At 36.3% G+C, this 24,132-nt stretch overlaps 2 protein-coding genes and 1 long non-coding RNA gene across 5 annotated transcripts in view; 2 read left to right on the top strand and 1 right to left on the bottom strand.

Annotated features, from left to right (window-relative positions):
* The first annotated feature begins 1,014 nt into the window (after nucleotides 1-1,014).
* On the top strand, nucleotides 1,015-19,042 carry LOC131536297 (splicing factor U2AF 65 kDa subunit-like). 3 transcript variants are annotated; one of them, XM_058769130.1, is made up of 11 exons: nucleotides 1,015-1,265; nucleotides 3,145-3,319; nucleotides 3,437-3,540; nucleotides 5,370-5,521; nucleotides 5,813-5,929; nucleotides 6,420-6,558; nucleotides 7,379-7,458; nucleotides 13,550-13,672; nucleotides 14,826-14,930; nucleotides 15,105-15,347; nucleotides 16,621-19,041. In XM_058769130.1, the coding sequence occupies exons 1-11, from the start codon at nucleotides 1,217-1,219 to the stop codon at nucleotides 16,750-16,752; spliced, it is 1,419 nt and encodes a 472-aa protein (XP_058625113.1). In that variant the 5' UTR covers nucleotides 1,015-1,216; the 3' UTR covers nucleotides 16,753-19,041. The 3 variants fall into 3 exon arrangements, with proteins under 3 accessions (XP_058625113.1, XP_058625114.1, XP_058625115.1); XM_058769131.1 differs by having other exon boundaries at nucleotides 14,844-14,930; nucleotides 16,621-19,040; XM_058769132.1 differs by lacking the exon at nucleotides 14,826-14,930 and having other exon boundaries at nucleotides 16,621-19,042.
* LOC131536302 (uncharacterized) lies at nucleotides 15,299-23,764 on the bottom strand. The gene is made up of 3 exons (XR_009269909.1): nucleotides 23,365-23,764; nucleotides 23,026-23,177; nucleotides 15,299-15,406 (listed from the first exon to the last, which is right to left on the bottom strand). It is a non-coding gene; the product is annotated as an uncharacterized LOC131536302 (long non-coding RNA).
* The window catches only part of unm_sa1261 (un-named sa1261), a 34,645-nt gene continuing 27,254 nt past the window's right edge, over nucleotides 16,742-24,132 (top strand). Inside the window, exon 1 of the mRNA XM_058769134.1 lies at nucleotides 16,742-16,826. The gene's annotated coding sequence lies outside the window, so the exon portion shown is untranslated. The remainder of the gene's footprint in view (nucleotides 16,827-24,132) is intronic.

Here is a 24,132-nt window from a genome sequence, read left to right as displayed (position 1 = left end):
AATTAAACAAAGATTACTGGAGTATGTTTTACAACAAAATACTATTTCAGTCTTTCAAGATTTTCACATTTTAATTCAGTGTGTTACTTGCTGTCTTTGTAATTAATTGTGAAATTTACTAGAAATTTCTTACTGAAAATAAAAATTGGAAGTAAATCCTACATCAATTTCCCCCTTGTTTTGTTCTTAATTCAATGGAAGAGTTTAGCAGTCAGCTTTGATCATGTGAATATTTCTTAATTGTTTTTTAAATGGCCTCTCTCTATAATTTGAAAATATTCTTAAATAGCCTCTTGTATTTATACGAGTAATTGGAAAGTTAAATTTAGCCAGAAATAAAGAATACCGCAATATTGTAAATAAATCCATTTGAATCTGAAGCACTTTATTATTATTTTTTCTTTTTCACTAACCAGTGTTTAATATAACAAAATATTTTTGTATACAAAATATTTTGCTTATGGAATTTCCAGTATCAGTTATCAACAAAAAGGAAAGATCACATAATTTCCAATTTCTGAGAAATTCCAGAATGAATCCAGATCTTTAAAGTAGACTGTTATTAGTCAAAGATAGTAACTGAAAACCCCACTATTTTTCTGCAGATTTCAATGGGCTCTCAAGGTCAAGTCTTCTTGCAACATCTTAAATCTTTCTATTTGGGGTTGAAATTACAAGTTTATTTTTGGCTATAATTATGCCCAAATATTTAACCTGAGATTTAGCTTGTCTATTACAAATGAAAGGTGTTAACATTTAATAATAATTAGCTCACTATTATCTGCTATGGAAACATTAACGGCATGTCCAGATATAAGTTGTATTCTCTACCTAATTTTGAAATCTCAGTTTGTGTAGTTAAACAGCTATAATTATGTGTTTCTTCCTGCTTGGAAGTAACAAGATTGTAGACCAATCGCAAGACGCGTACCCGCTTGTAACTGTAACTGACAACAGTCTCGGCCAATCAGAATAACCGCAGTACACGCCCACAGCGATTAGACCCGCCCACACGCCTGACCTGCAGAGAGAAGCGTTCTCGTCTCGTATCAAACGGGATTGATTTCCTAAACAAACACGTCCTCTTCACATGGTGCCATCGCGTCAGCGTTATCAGATGAGAAAGCGGAAGCTCTGTAGCGGTCACCATCAGAGCAGCGGCTGTGTTTATTAGTTATTATTGCTCATATGACCGCCTGCTCCGTCAGGTCTGATCATGTCTGATTTCGAGGAGTTCGAGAAACAGCTGCACGAGAATCGACAAGGTAAAGACATCCGCAGCGCTCAGTCCTGTGTGCAGGTTTGGCTGTCAGTCTATCAAACAGCTGCCTTTCATGCCCCTCATGCACATAAACAACAACGACTTTGACGAACGATGAATATATGATGCAAACTGTCACCAGGCAGCTGAGTTAATATAGCCATTTTGCAGTCACTTTATTTTTATTCTTAATATATAACATTTAAACTGTTTGCAGTGTTGTCATCTGTCACTCACATGCATTTAATCATAAAAACACACATATTAAAGATTAAAGAATGCATTCCTTGGCCTATATTATTATACAGCACTAATTTACAATATTTGCACACATTTAAAGCTTTTACAGTGGCCCGAAAAGTCATATTAAAATATGAATAAGAATTTCATTAGATAGGTAACAAAATATCTAATCAAGTGTTACCTGTGTGTCAAATGCAATAGGATATTTTCCTCACTTTTCAGTTTTTGCTCAATGACTATTAATTAATTGATGTTTTGGTGATTTTTAGTAGATGTATGAGGTCAGTTCTCCTCAGATTCACAAAGGTGTCCAAGCAGAAGAACCACAGCTTTACATAACCACATTTACTATCACTAATTGCACAGTTGTCATTTTTATTAATTTAGCTTGACTTGGCAATACAATTTATTAAGACATACTAAAACAAAGTCAGATTTTGATAAAAGTCACCTTATAGAAATGGAAAAGGCACCGTTTTATGGAACGGCCTCCCTTTATGATAATATCAAGTGTTGCAGTTTATGTTATGTTCACAATGACATCTGAAATAACATGCACATGATATTGAGCTCTTTGCATATGCAGTCAAATATAATGAAAGTAGGCCTTATAAATGTATAAACAAAACGGATACAATGTGCAGTTCTTTCATAAATAGGTAAAAAATAAACATATGACATATGGTATTAAATGCATAATTATTATTATATTATATTTGTAATCTAATAATAATGTTATAAACAATCCCTTTGTTTAAATAAGTAAAGCATAAAACAAGTGAAAAATCTCATAGACTTCGATTAAAATAGGAACTCGGGTCATATCTAGAGAACAGAATATCTTAGGGACTTTTGACTTGATTTAGTAAGCAGCCACTCAGAACAGCATTGCAATACATTAACCACAACTAGTGATGAGAGAAATCAACCTTTTCCAAGCTTCGAATCAATTGAACCAGTTGCTTTGCAAAATGATTTGCTATTTTTAAGCACTCGAAACGCCACACGCTAGTGACTCCAGCTGGTCAAAACTGTGTAAATGCACCAAAACATGCATAAAAACTGCTTTTACAAACCCATTGCAAATGTTTTATTATATCAAATGCAATAAACGAATCATCTGATAACAATAAATATAAATGTCTGTATAATATGTGTTGTTTTGTTATTAAGTTGTGGATTTTGCATGGTTTGTTTTATGTAGAGCTTAGTTAATCAGGCCAAAAAGGACCTACTCTTTCTTTTAATTACACAAATATCTGCTGGTTCAGTGATTCACCACTAGGGGCGATCTCAGTAAGTTTGCATGATTCATGGGTTCACAGAGATGTGATGTAAAAAAGCCTCGTTTACTTAAATCATTTGACTTTGTCTGTTTGATACGTGCTCCGAACCACTGGTTTAAAACAAATGATTCACAAACTTTCAAAGCTTAAGAAAACGTTGTTTTAAAAGCACCCATCCATCGCTAACACCCTAGCAACTGCATGGCAGGATCTTGGTAACCTCCATCATCCCTCTATGATTGTGCTGGTGACTTGCGCAGGGAACTATCTAGGTATTTTTTCTAGATCTGGATGAATGGCAGAATTCTGTTTAGAATGTGCTGTTGACTTCAGCATGTAACGTTATTCATGCAGAGCGAGAGCGGGAGAAGCACAAGCGAAGGAGTCGCAGTAGCTCTGCTGGTCGCAGTAAGAAGCAGCGCAGCTGGAGTAAAGACCGAAGCAGTCGCAGCAGAGGAAAGCGCAGCCGCAGTCGAGAGCGTAAGAGCCGAGACCACAGGAGCAGCTCCAGAGATCATAAGAAACACAGGTGACTGTAAACAACACGCTACACCAGCCTGCCATCGTCCATCACAACCACAACAACACTTGCTTATTGAAGTTTGCAGCATCTTCTCTAGGCACTGATTTTTTTTTGGGTTCTCAGTTATTCTCCACGCCGAACAAGGAAGAAAAAGGCATGCAAGTATTGGGACGTTCCCCCTCCAGGCTTTGAGCACATCACTCCAATGCAGTACAAAGCCATGCAAGGTGCAGTACGAGTAATTCAATATCACAGTAAGCGTACATGTCTTGATCACTGGTCCTTCTTTTTGTTGCACATGTGTAGCTGTGCACTTCTGATCTCGCACAAACACATGCAGAAAAATTTCAACGCAGCAAAGAGGGCAGGTGCAACGTGTAGGGAAAGAAACTAATACATTAACAGTTGTCTTAAACTTAAAGGGTTACTCCACCCCAAAATGAAAATTTTGTCATTAATCACTTACCCCCATGTCGTTCCAAACCCGTAAAAGCTTTGTTCGTCTTTGGAACACAATTTAAGATATTTTGGATGAAAACCGGGAAGCTTGTGACTGTCCCATTGACTGCATAGTAAATAACACTGTCAAGGCCCAGAAAAGTATGAAAAACATCGTCAGAGTAGTCCATCTGCCATCAGTGGTTCAACCGTAACGTTATGAAGCTATGAGAATACTTTTTGTACACACACAAAAAAAAACAACAATTCATCTCCTCTGTGCCAGCATAGCATCATTTTGGAGAATATCTGCTGGATGCAAGCAGCATACGCTGTTCTATCAGCCACGCCACAAGGATACGTCTTCTACATTTGTTTACGCTTTGATTTGAACGAAAACAGTGTATCCTTGTGGCGCAACTGACACAGAACAGTGTACGCAGTTTGCGTCCAGCGGATATTTTCTATAAAATACAAAACTTTTCCATGCAACATTTGAATGGAAAAAAAATCTTCAGAAATACTCCTTTTGTGTTTTATTGAAATTAACAGCATAGTGTTGGTGTGTCATAAGAGTAAGTAACACTCAAAAAATAACTAATTAAAATAAAATAAAATTTAGGCTTAAATTTAAGATGTATGTTTTTGACTAAACTATGTGATGCATATTTGTCAGGCATACATAAATGAAACGTGTAAGAAACAGGTAAGATTTAAAAAGCACTCAAAAAACCCATGGCATACTGTGTTATTACTAACTATTGTCATCGACTTGATTTTATTTAAATAATCAAATTTTCAAAATGTATTTATTTGATTTGCTTAGAATCTGCATAAATCTGTTCATTGTAAAAACAATTACATTTATTCCTGTAAAAGTATGAATATGGTTAAATATGGCTAGCTGTGGAAGAAGCAATATTCAGTTAGTTAATATGTATGAGATAAAAGAAAATTTGATTTATTGATAATAAATTGGTGAATAAACCTGGTTATTGTGTGCTTAAAACACATTCAGATTATTTGTACTATCACAGAAATCTTTCTTGTTTCATTTATGTATATCTGACAAATATGCATCACATTAAAGGGTTACTCCACCCCAAAATGAAAATTTTGTCATTAATCCCTTACCCCCCATGTCGTTCCAAACCTGTAAAAGCTTTGTTCGTCTTCGGAACACAATTTAAGATGTTTTGGATGAAAACCGGGAAGCTTGTGACTGTCCCATTGACTGCCAATTAAATTACACAAAATGCGTACGCTCTTCCGTATCAGCCGCGACACAGGGATACGTCTTGTACGTCGATTTACGCTTTGATCTGAATGCAAATAGCGCATCCCTGTGTCGCGGCTGTGTCGCAAGCCTCCCAGCTTTCATCCAAAATATCTTAAATTGTGTTCCGAAAACGAACAAAGCTTTTACGGGTTTGGAACGACATGGGGGTACGTTTATTGGTTTATTCTTATATTAAAGCTGTTTAATCAAAGTGGATGGAAATTTTAATGCAATTGAAATACATCTTAAATTCATGCTTAAATATTTAATGAGTGTAAACAATAAAATAATTGTAATTTTTGGTGAACTACTGCTTCATTAGTTGTGTTTGTGCTGTAGCTGCTGGGCAGATCCCCAGCATTGCTCTACTGGCTACATCCACTAATGCTGGTTTGGCAGTTGCTCCCACACAAGTGCCCATCGTTGGCAGTCAGATGACCAGGCAAGCGCGGCGTCTGTATGTTGGCAACATCCCCTTCGGTGTCACTGAGGTAAGCGTCCCAGAATAGTGCATCGCAAAACATGTTGTTTGTACAGCTCAGTTATCATCCTGTTGTGCATGATAAATCAGCTTTTTCATCTGAAAGTTAGCCATGAAAACACCTGTTTGTTTTTCTTTTCCAGATGAGTTGTGATAGCTAACATTCTCAGTTTGCCTTCCTGTACTACAGAATTAATGTGTGTCTTGATGCAAAGAGTTGTGTCAAGTGTTTCTCCATATTCAACTATGATAATGAAAGACATTTCTCTCGGAATGCACTGCCTTTGTTTTTGTGTTTTAGGAGTCTATGGCTGAATTCTTCAATACTCAGATGAGACTTGCAGGACTGTCTCAAGCTCCCAGCAATCCTGTGCTCGCTGTGCAGATCAACCAGGACAAGAACTTCGCTTTCTTAGAGGTGAGACACAGATTTCACTCACTTAATGCAACCTCAAACTCATCTGAACTGTTTCAATGCATAACAGCCTGCGACTCACCAAATGATAGAGAATATAGGAATATATTTCTATAAAATAAGAATATTAAAGGTGAAGTTAGTAAAGTTGCATGCATTTCCAGTGTAAATTGGTCCATAGGAATCCATAGTTTTAATTAAAAGTCTTGTTTGCAATCCCTTTTTGCTTAGCAAACAACTAATCCATAGTCCTACTGGCATAAAAATATATTTTCATATTGTTGTTCTAGACATTTCCATGTTGTGCATTTTGAAAACACAATAACATTGGAAGCAGAAGACAACTAAAGCTTTACCAAATCCTCTGAAATGAGGTTGAAAGCAGCCACTGAGAAATGTGTTGGTGATGCACAGGAAAACATTTCCATTTAATGAGACTGGGATACTTAGGGCTACTCTTGAGTGAAGCTGACTGTCTGTCTATCTTCCACAGTTTCGATCAGTGGATGAAACCACTCAGGCCATGGCATTTGATGGCATTATCTTTCAAGGACAGTCGCTGAAGATCAGACGTCCACATGACTATCGCCCTCTGCCTGGCATCTCTGAGCAGCCTGCTTTTCATGTTCCAGGTCAAGGCTCTTGTCACATTCTGTTGTTGTTGTTTTTTTTTATGTCTGTTTTAGATCACTTGAGTATTAAACTCTATAGAACTTTCAACAGCGCTCTTGACTTTTTTAAAGTCTGCAGTTTATGCACCACTAGCAGCATTTCAATGCATTGTTTTCCTGGATTGAACAAAACAACGATGTGTCAGTTTGGGGTGGGATCACCTGTCTCTCTGACTCGCCCCAAACTGACGCCATAGGTTGAGTCAGGCAAATTCATTCTCTGCCAGCAGGAGGCGCTTTTGTAGCGGCAAAAATAGAGGTTTCCTCGGTAAAGGCTGTACACAAAGCAGTGCTGCGCTCATGAATGCTGCTTTATTACACCGTGTCTACTCCGGACGCGAGAAGCGCAGCAAAATACTCGACAGTAAACAGCTGCCACGTTCTATTTATGACATATTAACACAAATTTCAAATGATTTTCAGTGGTCGCTTTGTCGGGTCCAGTGTAGACAGACTGTTGCGTCGGGTGTAGACACAGTGTCAGGCATTAAATGCAAGATGAAATGAAAAGTGACATTGAATGTTTTCTGAAGAGAGTCGGTTTCCTTCAGAGATACAGTGATATAAAAACACCAGCACTGTGTTTTGATTTTGAAACGTGCAGTGCTCATATTTATTCAAAAGTCAAAGCCTTTTGGAAAATCTCTTTGTGGCGGTCAGTTTTGATATTGTGGCGGGCCGCCACAAATAAATCAATGTGTGGGAAACACTGTATTTTATTGATTGATTTGATTGATTTGATTTTTCAGTGCATTAAAATCCTGATGTCTTTTGTTTTCAGGTGTTGTGTCCACAGTTGTGCCGGACTCCCCTCATAAACTCTTCATTGGAGGTCTGCCAAATTATCTCAATGATGATCAGGTACAATCGAACTTGCTAATCAAAGAATGAATTAATTGTTAAGACACATTTACAGCCAACTATTTGTGTTTAAGGGCATTTTACACGTATCAGTATTTTCCCATGTGTCTTACATCTTTAGTCACAAATTTCACCAATAATATCCTGAAGTAAGAAACATAAACAGGTTGGAAGTAACAAATATTTTTCCTAAACATTGATCATCAAGACATGCATCATTTATTACTTTTTACATTATTGTAAATGTCTTTACAGAGACCTATATTCTGTGGTTGTCTACACTACAACAAAGAGTAGCCGAATTAACTGACAAATTGTTTTTGTCAGTACATGACCAAAATTGTGTGTGGAATTAGTACATATTATTTTATTGACGTACAGACAGCCTGTAGCTGAAATCCCTCTAGTGTAACTCATCATCAGCCATGACACTCAGATACATTTTAACCTAATAGTTAGTTCATTTTTTAATTTCTACCTTTTGAGACCACATTGAAATAGTGAAATAGATATGTGATAACATTTTAGCTACGTTCACACTGCAAGCAAATGTGCCTAATTTAAATGTTATGCTAAAATCCATTCCAAATTGTTGACTATAACAAAAGTATACCCATAGGCCAGGTTATTCTGCAATTATAATAATTTTTGCCTGTCCTTCATTCACTTTGGCCCAGTGTTTTTAATTGTTAAATAACAATAAAAATAAAACTATGTAATTGAAATTAAGCCGAAATAATATAAAATAAAATATATTACACTGAAAAAATTTTGCCTTATAAACTAAGTGAAATGATAGTTAAAGTACTAAAATTACTAAAACTGAAATTCATAAAATTCATTAAAAAAAATCTATATATATAAAAAAAAACAAGACAAAAATGGCAAAAGCACTTAATAAAATTACTAAAAACTTAAACTAAATGTGAAATGAAACCTGAAAATAAAAAAAGAGAAGCTAATTCAAAGTATGAATAAATGCTATAGTAGTATATAAATAATATTAAAATAATTAACACTGCTTTAGCCATTTGGTGACGTTGTGATTGGCCCTGATACGCTGTACTTTATTAAACTGATATGGAGGTTTCATGTCAATATGTTGCAAAAAAGCGGCCTAACTTCCTGTGTCAAATTCATTGATGTGTTTGATTATTTGACTCAAATTTCTAACCCCTTAATCTTAAAATGGTGTGCCAGACGTTTTATCATGCATTCTAATGTCTGTCAGTGCACAATAAAAATGTGAAGATATGCATATAATATTTTATTTTTTTTTGCTCCACACTGTCATACAAAAAAAACAGATGTGTCAGATGAGAGTGATTTGTATGGAAGCCCGTTTCCGCCACTGAATAAAAAATTAAAAAGGTAATTGCGACTTTTTATGTGATATAAACTTGCAATTGCGAGTTAAAAAGTTTCATAATTGTGAGATATAAACTTGCAATTCTGAGAAATAAAGTCAGAACTGCAAGATATAAACTCACAATTCGCAATTTTTCTCGCAATTTTTTTCTCAGAATTGTGAGATATAAACACGCAATGGCGAGTTATAAAGTCAGAATTGTGAGATATAAACTCTTAATTCTGAGAACATATCAGTCTTCCCCTTATCAGACTTTATAACTCACAATTCTGAGAATATAAACTGCGAGATACAAACTCGCAATTGCGAGAAAAAAAGTCAGAATTGCGAGTTTTTATCTCGCAATTGTGACTATAAATCGTAATTCTGACTTTATAAGTCACAATTGTGAGTTTATATCACGCAATTCTGTGAAAAAAAAAAATTGAATTGTGAGATAAAAAGTCGCAATGACCTTTTTTTTTTTTTTTTTTCAGTGGCGGAAACGGGCTTCCATAGATTTGGGCCACATTCAGCTGCAGTGTGAACAAAGCTGATTAGACTCTTGATAGGATCTGTAATTACAGCAACAGTTAAAGATAGAAAAAAATTAAGTTACAGGTGCAGATGTAAGTAAAGATAGAAGTCAAACACCATATTTCAGAGGTCTGCTGCAAAAGTTTCTTGTTTCTGTTGCAGACACTACCGAGGGGGTTTGGGTAATGGTGCACCTCATTGATCTAATTGGAATGTAGCTAAACTAACTTAATCAATTGGAGCTTAATGTACCCTGGTATTCATTTCTTTCATATTCTCATATATTTTCTTTCTTGCAGTCACTGTTACTGCTTTGAAACTCACAGCTCTTTCATTTTTTGTTCCCCCACTTTGTCCCCCAGCTAGGGGCCCGTAAGATCGTTAAGTCTGCGCTCATAATTTGTTCAGTAGTTCTGATCTACTGCTGCCATGCCAACATGTAACACAAGGCAAGTAAGACATTGCGTTCCTCACACGGATGCACCTCCTGTCAGCAGGGACCCTCCCCTCGCTGTCCTCTCTCTTCCTTCACTCTTTCGGAGTGCGAGCATCATAAAGGGGCTCTGGGTAACCGGGATGGGCTTTTGGAGGAGTGTGAATGTGAAATGTTTGGAAAGGTTGACGCAAATTCAGTTCTACAGTATGAATATAACAAACGGGGAAGTGACTTAGAAGTCCCATCACAGTGATGTTGGACCACCTTATGTCTACTGTAGGGCTCATAGTGACTGGTCTGAGTGATTTGAAATTTGGAGGGGAAAAAAATGACTTCCTGAAACTTTATTTGTAAATGAGTTTGAAAAAACTATGTTTTTACCATTGCATGCAAAGAAAGGACCTTTCTTTATGAACTTTTCTTAAATTATTTAGTATGTGGTTGTTTTAAGGGGTGCTCACACTAGATTTCAAGCATGTAAAATTTTTCACTGCGACGGACAAGATAAGACATCACACTTTGTGGTGCCTTTTTTTAAAACATAAATTCAACATCATAATTGAAAATATGCCTAATGGAAACACGTAAATTTCACGAAAACTCTCATATATCGCAAGTTTTGTGCAAATCTGTAATGGAAACCTGGCTACTGAAAACCTCCAGCTTTAAAGCTTGTGTTTGTGTTTTTTTTTTTGTTTTTTTTAACTAAGAGGTTGCGCTGTGACATTCTTTTGGTCACACATCTTAGGGCCAGTTTTACTAACAACTTGTGCTGGCGCAAATTGTCTTTTGGTGTTAAAATTGTACTGTCAGGTTTAACTAAAGATGTGCAGTGAAGAATTATATTGGGACACAGTTATTTTTGCACCTGACCTTATTGAATATGCATTTGTAGGAGTTTCCCTTTCAGACGCAAAAGTTATGGGAGGAGAATATTCAAATGAAAACCTGTTTTACTAACATTTGCGCTCGTCAAATTACTGGCATTTGCGCCATTATTTAACATCCAAAAAAGCATGTCTTAAACTATTTTGCGCTTGAAATGGCTGCAATTATTGTTGCTAGGAGGAGGCACCGCAGAGAACAGAGAGCGCGTGGTAGAAGGGAGAGGATTTTTTTCCACATGTATTAATTTATTTTGAAAGCCAGAAGAGCATATTACCTGAACATATCGTTTGCCAAGCCATGTTATTTTTTATTTGCTTCAGGTAATAAGACGACTTTGAACCCTCAACTAGGAGTCACGCAATACCAGGTCTATCAAAACTTCTAGCGACCCTTAATTTTTGGCCTCCGGTTCTTTACAGTGTGCTATGGTTTCTTTATTTCTTTATTCTTTATTTGCGATTGCGCTAATTTGCGCTGCGCTTGGTATTTTGCGTTGGTCGATATGCAAATGAGATGTTGCGTCTGTTTTCTTTCATTTGCGCGTTGTTAGTAAATCACCCACAGAAATTTTCCCTCCCATCGGCGCTGTTTTGGAATTGCGCTCTCGTGCTAATTTGCCCTGTTTAGTAAAACTGGCCCTTAATGTTGTACAAATTTGCAACTTTGTAAAAACTCTGGAACGCAGCAAAATGAAAAACTTCTCCACATGAACTTGAGATTCTGGTGTCACATTCGTATTCACGTTCACATTCGTATGAATGGAAGTCAGATGAATGAAGTGTAGCGTGACGCCCCTTTAGAAATATAACTTTACTGAATAAACAGATAGCATAAGTCATTTTCTTCTTTACATATGTTTACTCAGTGATTATTGTAATGTTGAGAAGGACTGGAGTGAAGACATTAGAATCCTCCCTTCTGCATTCAGAAAAAGAAGGGAACATTAAAAGAATGTTTTCTTATGTTATGAACATGTATGCTGGTGTATCTATGTACTGCAGATGTAGAGCACAACAGCTGACTTCTTCAGTGGCTTGGTTACGGTTTCTATTCATTTCTCCAGAGGAATTTAAAATATTCTTTAATAAAGTGTAATTAAAGTATATAAATTATAAAAAAAATTATTAAATACCAAGAACTCATTGCAGGGTAGGGTTGTATTGTTTTGACAAAAAACATTGTTGATTATTGCTCTTGATATTGTTATAATGATTATTAATGTTGATTAATAGAATACAGTACATAAAACTTATTTTGTTTGGAAATGGCAAATCATATTCTAGCTACACAGACAAAACGACTAACAAAGAACCGTTCACGCATTTTATTACTTCTAATGAATTAAAAAACTTAAGATTTCACAAAACAAAATGCTTATTCAAACTGGGAATAAATTGTGTACAGAAAGTGAGGAAAGAATGTTCCCCATCATTGAAGTGGTTCATGACTTCAGTCTAGCGCGAATTCAGCACTCTTACAAAAACCCTCATTATAATCACTGAAGCTGTGTACACTGCAAAATGATTTTCTTACTTACAATGTATCTGCACTTTGTTGGTTATGATGAGAGAATACATGAGTGTGCAGAATTCAGTCAGTGACCGCTGGCACTGAACAACGCTTTGGCATATTCAGCTGTGACTAATTTTAATGCCACTCATTGGCCATTACATTTTTAAAGGGACAGTTCACCCAAAAATGAAAATTCTATCATTAATTACTCACCCTCATGTCGTTCTAAACCTGTAAGACCTTCATCTTCAGAACACAAATTAAGATATTTTTGATTAAATCCAAGAGCTTTCTGACCCTGCATAGACAGCAAGGGTCCTACCACTGTCAAGGCACAGAAACGTAGGAAGTAGTGGTACTCACGATATTAGCGGCAAACTGTACCAGAAGAGAAGTAATCACTGAATAAAGTCATTATTTTACTTTTCTTTGCACACAAATATATTCTTGTAGCTTCGTAAAATTACGGTTGAACCACTCATGCTACATGGACCATTTTAACGATGTCCTTGCTACGTTTCTGGGCCTTGACTGTGGTGGTACCCTTGCTGTCTATGCACGGGGCTTGTCTGCTGCTTGTCCCTTGAAGCATCTCGATTGATTAAACTATAAGTATAAAATATAATGGATTTTAAAGGCATAGTTCACCCAAAAATGAAAAATTCTGCCATAATTTACTCACCCTCAAATTGTTACTAACCTGTATGGGTTTCTTTCTTCTGCTAAACACAACATAAGATATTTTGAAGAATGTTGGTAGCCATTGACTTCCATATAGTATGGGAAAAAATGCTATGGAAGTCAGTGGCTTCCGTCATCTGTCTGATTACAAACATTCTTCAAAATATCTTCTGTTGTGTTCAGCAGAAGAAAGAAACTCGTATAGGTTCATGACAACTTGAGGGTGAGTAAATGAGTACATTTTTATTTCTGAGTGAACTATCTCTTTTAAGTATATTGCAAAATATTTAGATATTTCATTACTTTGGCAATGTAGGGAGACTGATTCCCTCATTCTTTATGCCTCATGAGAGCAGGCAGCCGCTGCTGAGCTCTTTTGCTGTGATTTTTGTTTCCACAGTAACAGAGACGTGTCTGATTGGTGATCTGATGAGTAGTGTACTGTAGCTCTACACTGTTAAATAGTTTTTGAAGCTGAAAGCCACAATTCAGTGTAATTATACAGTTATACATTATTGTTTAAAAAAGAATGATTATTTCTCTCTGGAGACAGTGAATGTGAAGCAGCTGTTGTGCTCTATTGGCCCTGTCATCTAGTACAGCCCTATCCTGGGTTTAATGGACATGTAGGGTTTGAGCTGCAGCTGCTGTTGTGTTAACATACCTGTGCGTCCTCGACTGTTGTGCAGGTTAAAGAGCTCCTGACATCATTTGGTCCTCTCAAAGCCTTCAACCTCGTGAAAGACAGTGCCACATCACTGTCCAAAGGCTATGCTTTCTGTGAATATGTGGATATCAGCGTCACTGACCAGGTAAATGTTCAGATTCAAGTATTAAAGGAACACACCATCATCTTAGTGTACATTTATCATTATTAGTCGATGCACTTATATTGAAAAGTGAAGTAAAATCTCTTTTATTTTTTATATATTTAGCAGTTTAGGAATGTTATTATTTTATTTATTTATTTTTGCAATATTATTCTCATGACAATTAAATGCATTTACTTTACTAATTCTCATTATTTAAATGATTTTATTTTATTTTATTTAAATTCAGATTTAAAAAAATTTTTTTATGATAGTATTTCTTTTCCTGCCTTAATGCTGATTTGAATAAAATAATTATAGTATTTTTACTGTAATACATTAAATAGTGTAAAAAGAAAAATATTAAGAATAATATGTTACAAAAACTACATGTAAAACTACAAAACATCCATATGCATCACAGTATTTACTTCCTTTAATTTATGCTGATTTGAATAAAATGATAATAGTATTGTTTTACTGTAATACATTAAATAGTGTAAAAAGAAAAAAACATTCAGAATAATATAAGTTGCAAAAAAAAATCCTACAAGTAAAACATCCATATGCATCACAGTATTTATACTGCCTTTAATTTAGGCTGATTTGAATAAAATAATTATTTTAATTTTGTCTGTACTACATTAAATAGTGTAAAAAGAAAAATATTAAGAATAATATGTTACAAAAACTACATGTAAAACTACAAAACATCTATATGCATCACAGTATTTACTTCCTTTAATTTATGCTGATTTGAATAAAATGATTATAGTATTGTTTTACTGTAATACATTAAATAGTGTAAAAAGAAAAAAACATTCATAATAATATGTTGCAAAAAAACTCCTACAAGTAAAACATCCATATGCATCACAGTATTTACTGCCTTTAATTTGAATAAAATGATAATAGTATTGTTTTACTGTAATACATTAAATAGTGTAAAAAGAAAAATATTAAGAATAATATGTTACAAAAACTACATGTAAAACTACAAAACATCTATATGCATCACAGTATTTACTTCCTTTAATTTATGTTGATTTGAATAAAATAAAGTATTTTTTTTCTACTGTAATACATTAAATAGTGTAAAAGAAAAACATTAAGAATAATATAAGTTACAAAAAACTCCTACAAGTAAAATATATAGTTGTACTGTTTTGCTCAGGCGGTAGCTGGATTACATGGCATGCAGCTCGGCGATAAAAAGCTCATCGTCCAGCGAGCAAGTGTGGGAGCCAAGAATGTCAATCCTGTAAGTGGCAGTCCTCAGCACTTCAGCACAACAGTTCTTGTCACTGACAGCAGTTATGGCAAAAATCAAGACATTCATGAAGAATGCATTGCCAATTACTATATTATATGGCCAGCATTGTCCTATTAATTGTGTCAGAGGTCCAGTCTTAAATCTTGTTTTCTTTCCATGCAGACCGCTGTTGTAGAGACGCCCGTCACGCTCCAGATCCCAGGACTGCAGAGGGTGCAGAACTCAGGCCTGCCGACGGAGGTGCTGTGTCTGCTGAACATGGTCATGCCGGAGGAGCTGCTGGACGACGAGGACTACGAGGAGATCCTAGAGGACATCCGTGAGGAGTGCTGCAAGTATGGCACTGTGCGCTCTATCGAGATCCCCAGACCTGTGGATGGTGTCGAGGTGCCAGGCTGCGGGAAGGTCAGTCATTACAGCTGGAGAGAGGAGCACCACGTTAGACTTCTAGAGTAGGAAATAAGCTGAAAACAAATGCCTATGTTAGAGAATGGGACATTTTGAAGAATCTTTAGCAAGCTCTTTTCCAGTTTTTGTGACCACATTTCTCAAGCTCCAAAAGTGACAGTTTTTTTAGCCATTTGGAAGCATGACAGCATCTGTCTTCACTCCCTTTTATTATATGGAGAAGAGCAGTCCAGATATTCTTCACTTTTTGTGTTTTACAGATGACTTATAGTTTTGGAGCAGCATGAGTAAATGCTGACAAATTTACATTTTTGAACGAATTAGGATGTTTATTTCTTTACTTCAGTTTGCAATTATATAGCCTCATCTTGAATCAGTAGCTGTTTTCATCACCCTGTTTTTTTGCACATTTTGAAATATCGCATCAGAAACGAGTGTTGGAAAGGCCAAATTTCGAAAAAAAAAAACATTCGTTTGCAAAAAAGTTTTACGCTCACTTGAGGTTGTTTTTGATTTGTGAATCATGGGAGGTGGAAATGCATTTTGCGAATAAATTCCTCAAAAAAAAATCAAAAAAGTCACTTGACTTTGCGTTATGGGATGGCATAACCTGACTAACCAGCAGACCGATCTCATTGCACAGCATCCGAATTGTTGTTATGGTCATTCTGATATTCCTGAGCAAAGTCTGTCGTCAAAGTATTTCTGTATAATTGCCTCCCAGAACTATCTTACATGACGCAAGTAATTTATTATATATGAAAATTATTATATTCAGTGGCCGCTTCTACTTTTCTTAGTGATATTTAGTGCCAGATTGTCAGGAAGTGACAATTTTGTTCTCTTTGACTCGTTTAATGGAAACCGTGCTTATTCGTTAATGTTTTAGGCGATATTCCATTTTTGTGCGTTAAGCTAAATTCGCAAATTTGGATGGAAACCCGGCTATTGTAACTTATTAAATTAATGATAATTAAAAAATTCAGCTCGTTGCCAAGGCAACAGTTCTCATTTTCATTTAGTTTAACTTGATGTATTAAAATAACTAAAAGTGGAACTGAGAAAAACGAATGAATAAATAAAACGACAAAATTACCAATTACTTTAACTTACATTTTTAAATATACTAATTATTAATTAAAACTATAATAGTTTCTTCAGTGATATTAAAATAACACTGTCTACATTATCTTCAGTCTAGATAATGGCTTGTTTTAAACAGAACTCTAAGGCTTGGTTAATAATAGCAGTATTTTTTTCTCTGTTGCAGATATTCGTAGAGTACGTGTCTGCTGCAGAATGCCAGAAGGCCATGCAGGCACTAACAGGACGCAAGTTTGCTAACCGCGTGGTGGTCACGAAATACTACGATCCAGACATGTATCACAGACATGAGTTCTGAGGACAGACACTGATCATCTGGAGAGAGACCGAAAGAGCTGTTTGTGCCATCGGAGTGTGAAGTTTTAATGATCTGTATGTAGTTTTACACTTATTATCTTCTACTTTCACTTCTCAGTTTCTTTTCTGTATTGAAATAAAAAAAAAATAGATTTGAGTAGCCAAGTAGGAGATATTTTTAGACATCTAATACAATGAAACAGTGTTAAGCAATCTCTTCCATGTGAAGGGACGTTCATACGTACAGTGATTTACACTAACGAAGTGACCAGAAATCAGTATTTCTTAAATGTAAATTGGCAATTTCCAGAAGCAAGCAATTGACAGGCAACATCATGTGATGTGTGCGAAGAAAGAAAGGTTTAGTTTTATGCAAAAAACTCCACTGTTAGGAGTGAAGACGCTAGACTTTAAGTAATATTTGAATCATTTAACCACACATGCACGTTCACGGTTCTCTGATGTTTGTTAATGGTCACATGACATGCAGGTAAACTAATTTTCTATTTTTAGAGTTCAAGTGTTTGACCTTGATTTTTTTTTTATATTTAAATCATTTTATTATTCAGTTAATTTAATTAATTATTTGCTTTTCATCATGAAGTTCATTCACAAACCTCAAATTGGGAAACCCTGGCAAACTGTTATGTTTAATACACTTCATGATGTTGATAACAAAGAATGGAATAAGTTTTCTTACGAGTTTGGAAAAAGTAATCTAAAAGTAGTCAGAATACATTATCTAACACGTGTAATCCAATGGATTACATTACAAACTACAATTTACGTTATGTAATTTGTATATAGTATACATTATATGCCCCTCTAAAAATGATAAATTGTCCATTTATACTGACATCTTATATTTAACTAGCAGTTTCCATCACCATTTTCAAAAACCACTTGTGCTTCCCAACAGTAACTTTGGGGCATTGAGTAGGAACCCCAGTGTAAGCACAAATACTGCCACTCGATGACCTCCAGTGATGAAATCGCTGCATGTGTGAGGGTGAACAAGTTTTTGTCCTAGGCAGCTGCAACCATCAGCGGCATTATATGACAAAACATTTTGTTGGCCCCGCCCACAGTGAAATCTCATTGGTGCAAAATCCTGCATCTTATAGCTGCATTTGAACCATCAATTTTGTTCTAACTGGCTGTGATTTTGGAGCTTTCTGAGGACAGAAATGTTACTTGATATCTTAAACTTATGTTGTGCCTAGTTAGAACAAAGAATATCAAAATAGATATAGATGTAGAATAAGACTGTGAACAACACTTAAAAAAAAACATAATTCACAGAGACTTGTTTAACTCTGACATGTGCTTTTGAAAATAGACAGTGACTGAGTTTTATTATAACAAAGCTTCTGCTTCATACCAGTGACAGCTTATTAATGTTTTAATGAGGATCAGTCTCACAAAATATGTCTTATTTCAAAAAACTTTTTCATAAAGTAAATGAATCCTTTAATTAGTCGAAGTACTTTTTTATAAATAGACTGTTGTTTTTCTTTCCGCATTATCCTGCCGAGAATATTATTTTTTTCTAAAGGTGATAAGAATTGAGGGTTAAAATGTTTTGTTATCATCAATGCCAAAAAATGTTTTTTTTTTTTTTTTTTTATATAAAGTATTATTTTATTTTGGGGCTGAAAAATTATCCAGATTTCATGAAATTCACCCTTAAATTGTCAGTGGTTTTGAAATACTGCAAATAGATACAGTATATTAATGCTGTAAAGCTGCATATTTGCACATGTGCTCATGTGTTTCCTCTATATATACTTCAGGTTCGACGAAGGAAATTTTCTATTATGTTTCAAGATTTCTTAAAAACAACATAGGGTGCTTTGGACAGCTGCTCCTGCCAGAATGTATTTGTTCTCATTGGTGAACTGCAAAAAGGTTGATATTTCTTCAAAGATGTCAGAAATGATTACATTTGACAAGATAACACAGTCTGCTTCTCCTATCATGAAGAAAGCAAAAGCCCTGACAGAAATGCTTACATTGTGAAAATATGATCTGACACAACAGAAATTCTGTTCCAAGTTTTCTCTATTTCTCAATCTTAACAACCCAGTGTGTCAGATGATGACTTACACAACAAACCCGTCATTTCACATTCAGCTAAAATGTGCTTAAATAGCTCAGTTTCTATGGCTAGTGCTGCCTCTGCCTTGCCTTCAATAAATGACATGCTCTTTAGTGCTGTCTGTTACTCTGTTGTCCTTGTAGGATGTTTCTGATCTTGCTCCAGTCACATACTTTGGTATGGAATAACATGAACACAGACAAACTGAGTGAAATATCCCAGTGCCGTTGGACTAAATATCAGCACTGTTGGAAGGCTAATCAGCTAATGGCATCAAGAACTGGAACTAACTGCAGTATAATGAATATTATTCTATACAAATATTGAAACGATATCAACAGTGAGTGAGTGCTCATTTACACAGGACATCCATAGAAAGCTAATGCCTGAAAATGTGTCAGGTGACAACAGTTGCTAAGGAGGATTGGTCAGTATTGTTTTTAATGCAGTCTGGTCAAGTTGATGCTCTCCGTGGTACTGAACTCCAATTAAGTTTGGAATACACTATATAACTAGCATCATACTTTTATGCTACTTACTGTAAATGGTTATAAAGAAAAACTGGGCATCATACACTAAATGACTAAGGATCACATGCTATCAGACTTTCAAGTCTTTCCAAACACAACAAACTCACACAGAAGTGTGTGCCATGTCTCTAGGAGATGCATGACAACAGAAAACTATTTGCATCTGCATTCAAAATCAAATACTTCTGAAATATGCCAAAAGAGTAGTATGCTTGAAGTTGTAGGCGAAAAGTACCCGGATGACCTAATACTTCCAAGCACGATTGTGAAGTGCATAGTCAATGGTCACTTTACTATCCCATGAGGCCATGGGAGAAGATTTATGAATGGTGATGTAACTGACGCTGGTAGGTCTCATGACGGTAACATTATGGCAGATGTACTACGTCTGAATTTCTTAAATACTACCCACATGCATACTATTTAGAACATACTTTTTAATATAAGAACATGCTTTTTTAGGTTGTGAAGTAAGTTCAAATTGAAATGTAGTATCTCAACATATAAAACATATCTTCTGACTGGACAGAGTCGTAGTCAGAAGCTAAAAAATTGCAGTTGTGTCCATCAGACACAAGCAGTTATGTTGTTTTGTCAACTCTTGACTGCCCAAAATCTGTAGACTGGCTTTGAATTTAGTCAACTAGCGTCGACTCACTCAGACTATAGATCTAAAGGCTGGAATACGCTATACAACCTTTGCCTAGATCTTTGCCCTGATTTACAGTCTGAACAAGTTGGCGCTAGTTGCCAAAAGTCAGAGCCAGTCCAATTGTTTAGCTTTAGATTATGAATTCAAACATGTTTGATATTTTGAGCTGATTTTTAAAACATGACTTTTATATCTGTGTAGTGTAGTGCATGATCCTCAGTCGTTTAGTGTATGATGCCAAGTTTTTTTCCTCTGAAACTATTTTTCTGAACACATGGTGAAGACTGACACAGAAGAGAAGTTGTTGTTGTTTTGTTTTCTTTGCACATAAAAAGTATTCTCATAGTTTCATAACATTTCGGTTGAACCCCTGATGTCACATGGACTATTTTAATGATGTCCTTACTACCTTTCTGGGCCTTGAACGTATCAGTTGCGTTGCTGTCTATGCAGGGTCAAAAAGCTCTTGTATTTCATCAAAAATATCTTAATTTGTGGTCCGAAGATGAACGAAGGTCTTATTGGTTTGGAATTAATGACAGAATATTCACTTTTGGGTGAACTATCCCTTTAAGCAAAAGCCGTGTAGTGGTCCACATCTTCACCTCTTCAGCTGAAGTGAGATGAAAATCATGAGAATAGATTACTTTTAAATATATTTTACATAGGTCAACTTTGTAATGCATATTCACCCTAGTGTATTTGTTTGATCATTTCAAAACGAAATGGCATTATTATGATTTCTAATCTTTCACTGAGGCCCATCTTGCAGTATTTTATTCCAGCAGGAGGTGGTGCCCTGTTCCACCAGTCGCTGTTCTTGTCTCTTTTTCACTGTGCTGCACCTCTCACTGTGTCACAATATGCTGTTCAAAGGTTTGTTTCTCTTTACAGCACAGTAGGTCAGCCACTCTGGCATTCCAGTACCAAACCTGTCAGCGGCAGATGGCCGGCATCGCTCCGAGACATTTTCACAAATGTCAAGGCATTCAGACTTTGTGTATTCAAGTCATATTTATTTAGTGCTTTACACAACATGCATTTTCAAAGCTTTGAAGTAATAAACTAGAAAATAAGTTGATGTTGCAATATTCATCAGTTATGAAACATTCAATTTCAAGCAGCTCAACAGAAGACAGTAGTCTCATTATTCAGCTCAATTTAGTTCAGCGTTAATTAATTTCAGTTCAATAACTGTGTCAGTGTTCATCAGTTATGAAACAAATCCAATTCAGCTATAAGCAGCTCTAAAGAAGACAAATAGTGTTAGTATTCAGCTCAAGATTTGAAACAAGAAAATAAAAATAGATAGAATTTGTTTGGGTTAATTTGTAAATGAATAGTTCATCCGAACATGAAAATCATCTTCCTCACCCCATGTTTTTCCAAACTAATATGACTTACTTTCACCCATGGAACACAGAAGATAATTAGGCACAATGTTTATGCCAAGTCAAATCAACAGTGAGCCCTGTTTAGCCCAAAGCACACTGCATGATTTTAGCAATCCTATAAAATCACTGCTGATCACACTGTGTGACTTGGATCTAATAAACTTGGGTATGACATGCATGTAGACTGTACGATGATTGACTCGTACGCTACGACACACATTAGAAGAATAAAACGTCATCAGCATGTGCTAGTGGTAAACAAAAAGAGCATAATAAATCACACTTTAGCAGTTGTATTTTTTATGTGTGCTGAAAAAAAAAGTGGAAGCGGCGAAAGAGGAAGGGATAAGAGCTTGAGGTAAGCAGTTTTCGCGCCATGTTGCATTGATTTCATGTTGCATTTTTATTGGTTGGTCAGTAAATGTAGATCGTAACAGCAAATACACTGCGATGACCATGCTGTATCGTAGGCTATTTTTGGTCGCAAGACCGTGAAAACGGCAGTCTTTGAACCTCTATAACTGTACGACATAAAGCCCGAAACACACCCGATTACACTGGCATCGTGAAGCAATCGTGGCAATTTCTGATTCGCTATGATTGTTTCACGATGCCAGTATTTCGTCTGGGACAGCTGACAATCGTGCAGTGTGTTTAGGGCTTAAGAGGAAGCCACTATCACAGAAATTGGCACGATTGTTTCACGATGCCAATCTTATGTCTGGGACAGCCAGAAATCGTGCAGTGTGTCTCAGGCTTTAAACTGGAAGCTATGACAGAAGTATCAGATTACAGAAATAAAATGGTTCCTGAACTGTCTCATCTTAACATCTAGTGCAAGAATCTCCAACACTATCCTGCAGATTTCAGCTCCAACCCCAATCAAACACACCTGAAGCAGCTAATCAAGGTGTTCAGGGCAAATTGATAAGAAGTGTTGGAGCAGGGTTGCAACTGAAGTGTCCCCAAATATCAATCCGATTGAGCATCTATGGGATGTATTGGACCAACAAATCCATGAGGGCCACACCACACAACCTGCAGGGTTTAAAGGGTCTGCTGCTAATGTCTTGGTGCCAGACATCTTGCCCTGGAGGGCCAATGCAGAGTTTAGCTCCCACCCTGATCAAACTCACCTACCTGTGATTTTCTAATGGTCCTGAAGAAATTGGGTTGGAGCTAAACTCTGCAGGAAAGTGGATCTCGCGAGCCAGATTTGAGGATCACTGTTGTAGAGCATAGGTCTTCAACCCTGTTCCTGGGGACCCACTGTCCTGCAGAGTTTAGCTACAACCCTAATCAAACACACCTGAAGCACCTAATTAAGCTCCTCAAGATAGCTTGAAAATACAAAGGCAGGTGTGCTGAAGCAGGTTGGAAATAAACTTTGCAGGACAGTAGGTCCACAGGAGCAGGGTTGAAGACCTCTGTTGTAGCGAGTGTATGGTGTGAGACTCCAACAGCAATGCAGTGTTGATATACTGCACCGCAGTGCAAACCTGAAGTGAAGCATACCAGAAAACACATCCTTAGTGCCTTAAAAGTGTACTTTTAAAAAGTTACTCACATTATTCACATTCACTTGAATCAACATACTCACTGATGTACATGTGGAAGAACAAAGAAGAACAGATGCCTTATTTCTTTTGAATGGAGTACTTCACTCTGAATTTGTCAAATCCAGACAGCTCAAGTACAGTGTTTCTCTCCTCAGCTTGCCATCTGCACTTCAGTCGATAAATATTAAATCAGCTGTTAACAAACGATAAAAGGAATAAAGTGAAAAATCCCACAAAATCTTGATTCAAAAGCTTGATAAAAGGTCACCAGTTTCCACTGAGCACCTTTTGGCATTTTAATAAAGATTTTGTAGTTTTCTCCCCCCTCTTGACCTAGTTTGCAAGCTGTTTTCCTCGTCTCGGATTGTTCTAGAACTTACCCACTTCAGATTTCTCAGCCTTTGGCACGGAAGTCTCAGCTGTGTTTGATCAATGAAAGACAACGATCCTGTCTATCATGTCACGTGTGTCATCTCTCAGCAGCAGCAGCAGCATGACAGCCAGCTCTCCATGAGGTGGTGCTCGCAGAATAAAGACATGATTGTGTCTTTTCAAGCCTCCTGCGACGCAGCACAAGGTCTGCATGTGGCAGATGGGATTTAAATGAGAGGATGTCCAAGCCTGCACTGGGTCCATCGTGGATTGATCCTGTATTTGTGAGCAATGTTGAATCTGTAGTTCCATTCCTACTCAGTTTAAAAGACAGAGGGTTAATATTCTGCCTCCATGGCCCAAATGCATCACAACTCACCATTGTGACTCATGTTATTTTCATGCATGAAACATACTGTAAAAGGAGATGTTGGGCAGAATATGTTTTCCATACAGCAAATGATTTATACTGCAAAGCCCAAACCAATAAAATTGCTTTGTGTGAGGAACAGATCCAAATTTAAGTCTTTATCAAGGAAGTTGTCAAAGCACTTGCTCTTGCACCATTGGACATGTAATGGTAGATTTGGTGTCAGTGACACAAAGCAGCACTGAGAGCCCTGACTGAGGGGAAGATTATTGTGAATCTGTTTTTAATCTCTCTCCTTTTTTTTTTTTTTTTTTTCCTTCACAAAAAGCTGTCCAGCAGATTTTTAAATAAAGCACTGACTCTTGAGAAGTTGGACAAAACGGTGCAATATTGAAAAAAATAAAAC

This window comes from Onychostoma macrolepis, chromosome 03 (genome assembly GCF_012432095.1).
Source record: "Onychostoma macrolepis isolate SWU-2019 chromosome 03, ASM1243209v1, whole genome shotgun sequence".
NCBI lineage: Eukaryota > Metazoa > Chordata > Actinopteri > Cypriniformes > Cyprinidae > Onychostoma > Onychostoma macrolepis.
Note: the sequence above shows the minus strand (reverse complement) of the source record. Positions and strands in the feature narration are given on the sequence as shown.